At 39.6% G+C, this 5892-nt stretch overlaps 2 protein-coding genes across 3 annotated transcripts in view; both read left to right on the forward strand.

The window, feature by feature from the left end:
• The window catches only part of LOC112146911 (transmembrane protease serine 9), a 73487-nt gene that overhangs the window by 43251 nt on the left and 24344 nt on the right, over positions 1-5892 (forward strand). The window lies entirely within an intron of this gene.
• The window catches only part of LOC112146913 (transmembrane protease serine 9), a 25318-nt gene that overhangs the window by 13039 nt on the left and 6387 nt on the right, over positions 1-5892 (forward strand). The window contains exons 1-2 of one of the 2 annotated variants that reach the window (XM_024272975.1): positions 2822-2894; positions 5739-5759. The exons of the other annotated variant lie outside the window; for it this stretch is intronic. Coding sequence (XP_024128743.1) covers positions 2843-2894; positions 5739-5759 — 73 coding nt within the window. The 5' untranslated portion in view covers positions 2822-2842. Of the gene's footprint in view, positions 1-2821; positions 2895-5738; positions 5760-5892 lie in introns of those variants that run through there. 2 annotated transcript variants of the gene reach the window in all.

Below are 5892 nucleotides of genomic sequence, written 5' to 3' on the forward strand. Positions count from 1 at the left end.
TCTGGAAATGCGCAGAGGAAATGTTTACCTCTTTTAAAATCCTTTGTCTGCGTTTTGGCCAGATTACATTCCTCCTGTTAGTGACAAGCACAGAAACGGTGTGTGTTTCTAGAGAACAGGGTCCCAGGGTTTTCTGGAGAACATCATAAATGTTGGCATTTTCACAGCCTGGACCCTCAACACATCAAACATCTGACTGCAGGGACAGGATTGTTACGCCCCAATTAGTCTAGGGGTCTGGGGCCCAACATAAAAGATAAATTACACAAGAAATGTGTAACAAAAACACAACAAATGTCTCCATAAAAAGTATCACAATATTTATTTACAAGAACAAAACAACCAAAGAATAACTAAATGTGAAGCAAAAAGGCTTCAGGGTGAACCAAGGCCAAACTAACTCAACCCAGGGAGCTTACCTGCAAAAGAATAACAGACACTAACCTCCCTGGACTAACAGAAACAGGAGAAAACATTTACTAAAGAAAATGGCGGTTCACCCCTACAGCTTCACCTAAATTAACAAACACTAAGCACAGAGTGGGACCTAAACAAAATACCAAAGAAACTACAAAGTGCACACAACGTAAAACACAGGTGGAGAAGAGCACTGAGCTGCAGTGGAGACAGGCTGCAGCCCAGCTCCCTTCTCCAGATCTGGAGGTCCACATGGTGCCTTTGAAGGCTCCCTCCTTCAGGTTGGACCAATGGGAAGCCACACCCTCCAGCACCACACCTGAAAGAAATCAAGACAGAAAACCACACAAAGATCCACAAAACACAACAAAGTCCCACTGTGACAAAAATACACCGCACCAAAAGAAAATACAAAACCAAATACGGCCACAGCTGTAACAAGGATATGATGTTGTAAAGAGAGGGTGGGGCTTTACGTCATCCCTTCGAACGTTCTGGTGACAGAGTTATGAGGGACAAAAATGGATTGGCCAGAGGGGTAGATCGAAGCACGAAGATGTTCGCGTTCCCAGAAAATGTGAAAGTTGTTGATGAAATGAATTCCTGTGTCACCACATGCCGCAGAAAGCCACCTGTTTGGTGCCAACAACCTGCTGAATCTTTCTTCTCCTCCTCGAATTCTTCACAGTTCTTATCAGTCCAGTGAAGTCTTGCTTTAAAACTTCAGAGTTTTGCTTGGACACATCATTTGACCCTGTGTGTAGTACAATGTTTTGTACTGTCGGATACTTTGCCACAGTTTGCAGTATTCTCTCCTGCATGTCACTGACCATATCATTTGGAAAGCTGTAGAAGATCATGTGATCTGATCTTTCAGTCACTGAAATGATTTTATTAAATAAAATGTAATTATTATTATAGAATTTAGATTTACTAACTTTGTGGTTGCAGTATAGGTTAAAGTTTGACAGACCTGTTCAGAAATATCGTCCATAATCAAAGTCAGAGAAGACATTTTAATCACGTCGGTGTGTTTTAATAGTAAGAACAAGAAGCAAGGAAGTCAATAAAACATCTGGTTATCCTGATAATTTCCATTTAAATAATCCTAAATGTGTAATCAATTTGATTTTTAGTAGAAGCTTTAGGCAAAATAATCTAAGCCCAGAATTAAAACGTTAAAAGGGTTTGAGCTGAAAGATAAAACAAACCAGCAGTAAACTAGTTAAAAGGGGAAAACTTAATTTTTTAGTATGAAACAGAAACTAAGAGCAAACTGGTTTAGTAGCTGTGAGGTATTTTTCCCTTTGGGTACACAAATTATTAGCAAGAAATGTCTTCATTCTGTGAGGCTGCCCATCACTGGTCCTTCAGTTCTAACCTCTGCCTGGTTTCCAGCGGTCTTTATGTTTTAAGTCCCAACCGCCCTTAGGGGTGGATACGGACTATGAAAATTGAGTAATCCCGTACTGAGCTTGCACAAACATTTTTAGATGAAAAACAACCTGGTGAGCCTATAAGGCAAAAATGTTTCTGTACTTTTTTTAATCTACAGGTATGCTGCAGGTGACAGATCATAGTGAACACTTACACAACACCTGAGGGTAAGTAGGGGGGAAGTAGATGAGAGATAAGTGTGCTATACAGATTTTTATGGTTTTAACCCCCCAAATTCTGCAGATTGTGCCCAAATTCTGCCCAAGGAGCCCGTTTGTGCTATTCAAGTGATACTCACACACTCCTCGCTGCAGCCCGACTGTTAGAAATGAGGAAATTACACAATCAGATTGAGTTTGTGTGGATGTCCTCCTTTACAACCCTCCATAGTCCTGGACATCCCAAAAACCCACAAACCCCCTGTACAGGTGCGTGTGACTAAGGCATTACCTGGATCTGGTGAGTTCATTCTATCATAACAAGCAATCACATGATCCAGGTTGAAAAAGCTACAGAGGCAGGAAGTCCAGCAAACTTCTGATCTTCTCTAAATTCATGTTTTCAATGTTTGTCTGCTTTTATGATGCAAAAAAATGATAAAAGTTCTACATTTATCGATCATAGCAAGTTCTAGTATAAGATAACCTCCGTGGAGAAATGTCGATTTAGGTATACTGGTGACAAACCACAGAAGATAAAAACCATCAAATGATTCAAGTTGTCACAATTTGATGACAAAAATGCATAAAAAGGAGGAAGAAAACAGTTTTAACAAAACTGTCAATATGAAAGAAGAAACGTAGGTGGGAAGTTCTTAGTAAAATATTTCAGAGATGAGCAGTTTTCTGAGAAAAGCTTGATGTATGGAGGACCAGTCTGACAGGTGACAGCTAAAGATGCTATAAAGGTGTGTCAAAATTGTGGGGAAACATGCAGAGTGTATATAGCTGTCACATAAGACCAGAAACTGCATCAGAAGACTGCAGGTATGGCTCTGAAGCTGATCTGTGTGGTGGCTCTGCAGACGCTCTTCATAAAAGGTAAGAAGATCCTCAAAAAAAACTCAGTTCGAGCTCACTTTATCACATAGAATAACAAAATAACCTGTAATGATGATATATAGATAATAAAAATGAAAGTTGTTTACTCAAATAAAACATGAAGGATTTCGGTAGCAGCTGAATCTAAGATCTAAGATTAAAGTTTTTAATCGCAATAATCCCATTGTCCAGAGTTAACTCGCGATTAATCGCAAATCAATATGTGGCCTTTTTTAGGAAAAAAATGTGTGCTTCGTGGAATTTAGCAGTTCTACATTAATTATGAAAAGAATGGCAAAAAATGTATAGTTTTCATCAGAAATACTTTATTTTGTAACATTGTATTGAGATAAACTTTCTTAACTATAAAAGGCTGTAACATAAAATGCCTAACAAAAGCCCAAGTGCAAGTGAAGGGCATTTTAAATTCAAAACTTCAATCAACGTTCAGTAAAATAAAATAAAAAACATCAAAAATAACATTTCCATAACACTTTCATGTTCATTTTTTGTCAGGACCAAATCTTTTCCTCCTCTGCTGAACTACAGTAATCAATGAAATAGAGATTTATCATTTCGTATTAACTTTTGTTTTTCAAAACATTAAAGACTGAGAAAAGCGGGATACACTGTGGATAGTTTGACAGTCTGTTACTGCCGCCGCGTTCTCTGGCTGCAGCTCGATGCAGCGACGTGTCCAGCGGAGCTCACGCCATGAATATGCCGGCTGACAGACCGCTATGCTGTGGTTGGATCACGCTGAAACCTCCAGAACATTTAAAACGTCCCCCGGTGCGCTTGCTGTTCGGAACGTTGGGGGTCTGCAGCTCTCGGGAGGTGGCGCCAGACGCGAGCCGGTACCACCAGACATGGTACTGGACGCGAACCGGAGCCGGGTTAAAGTGCAGGAGCTCTCCAGGTCCTAGCGCCGGCCGGTTTTAGCTAGCAGCTCGGAGGTTGGAGACCCGCCCGTGATCTAGTGTGAGAGCAGGCGGTGAGTTAGAGGGCGATGAGGGACGCCTGTGCGCGGTATGAAAAGGCACGTATGAGAGAATCAACGATTAATGCGTCAAAAAAATGTCAAATTAACTCGCTTTTAACGCGACAAATCTGACAGCCCTAATTTCAATACAATGTCACCTGGGTGAATGAAAACCTTCAATAATGTCATTATCAGAGAAATGACTTCACTTTCATTCCCCAATTGAAGAAGTTCCTTCACATTGAGAGCGCAGCGTTACATGCACTAGATTGCTTTGTTTTTGCGGATGATCAGCACATGCCAATTGTATAATTAGTCTACGGTTGGAAACAGCATTAAATATGGATCTGTGTGCTACAGAAGGTGAATAAAAACTGGGGTTAAGCCTTTGAAGATGTTTTCAAATCTTTTCTTCACTGGTTTCTGCACTTTCTGCAGCTGGTCAGCCTGTTTCTGTGCTGATGTGCGCCAAACACGCCCTTCATTAGAGGTCAAAGATGGGGAACAGGTAGTGCTGAGGGTTCTCCGAGCAAGTCGCCCCAAAGAGCAGACGTCGAGCATATGACACAGATAAAAACTGAGATAGAAAGTTATAATGCCAGCTTTAGGTATGCCTGGTTCTGTCAGCCCTCATCTCCTCCTGAAGCTCTAAAGTAGCAAGCATTTCCATGTTTACTTTGGACATTATCTTAAGTGGAAATCGATGCTTCCACTTATGATGAGTTCTATCGATTTTCATCTGACCTTCAAGGTGCAAAATGTAGGCCGGAATGGAAAGAATTCTAAATATATTTGTCTTTAAGTTAACACTATATTATCGTCAGCTGTATGTTTCTACTCCTCCCAGTTCTGTCGGTGTTCTGCCTGTAAACCGGCCAAGTTTCGGTGTGTCCGGAACTGGAAGATTTAGGGCCCAAACTTGCAGGAGACCGAGCTTAAAAATAGAAAGAAATAGGCTAAACTTAAACATTGACAAAATGTAAATAAAAAAAGGAAGAAAAATGTAATGTAAAAACACTGAGGAGGACAGGTGAAACTGGAGATAGCTACAGATATTTACTAATGGAAACCAGAGAAAACTGACATTAAAACAGCACTGAGATCAACCAAAATACATGAAGAAAAACTCAACAATTTGGGTTAAATAAACTTTAATCTGGTATATTATCAATTCAAAATATTTAAATCTTTCATAAGAACATTCCTGACTTGCCTTACTTGTTTGATTGATGACAACAGCTGTTTCCAAATGTACTCTTGACATCCTGCACTGACATATCAGGTTTAGCATTCTCCTCCTCATGTGACGTTGGTGTTTGTTAGTAAAAAACAAAGACAATCTTCTTCATGATGAGTTTCACGTCTGTCTTTCCTGTGAGTTCTGACTTTTATTTATTTATATTTTTGTTTTCATCGGGAATTTGAGAGATTTTTCATTAAATGTGGGAGGGATCAAGGAATTTGGAGGGATTTATTTTTTCCATGTACTACAGTTTATTGTATATGAAGTTCTAGTTTACATAAACAAGTGGTTGAGAGTTATTTGTTGAATCACAAAAATGAAAAAACTCAGAATTGATGTTTACATGGATTTGCACAAACACTGAATCAGAATTTACTAATACAGATATTTAAATGAACCACCAGATTTTAATTGCAGGAGAAAATGTTTTACTGAGAAAACCACAGATTTGATGAAAAAGCGTGGCTCTTTTGAACATTTTAATCAAAGTATCTTCCCCTGTCTGAACTGGAAAGCAAAGGGAAAAGGATAAACTTCTCAGTCATGATTGAGCTTTTTTAGTTTTATCAAAATAAAAAGTTACTGGTCTAAAATGCTTTTCTTTTTCTTCTGTTTTCAGAGTCAGTGTCGCAGCTTTCTGGTAAGTGTCTGAGCAGAAAACTAACTTGTGATAGTAAGTGGGTCCACCATCTGGGGTCAGTCTCCCAAATGTCCCCAACATATCCCCTTCCTCATACAAACTGCATTAGGGTGTGGGGGGGTGTGTGGGGGTG

The sequence above is a fragment of the Oryzias melastigma genome, linkage group LG8 (assembly GCF_002922805.2).
Source record: "Oryzias melastigma strain HK-1 linkage group LG8, ASM292280v2, whole genome shotgun sequence".
Classification (NCBI taxonomy): Eukaryota; Metazoa; Chordata; class Actinopteri; order Beloniformes; family Adrianichthyidae; genus Oryzias; species Oryzias melastigma.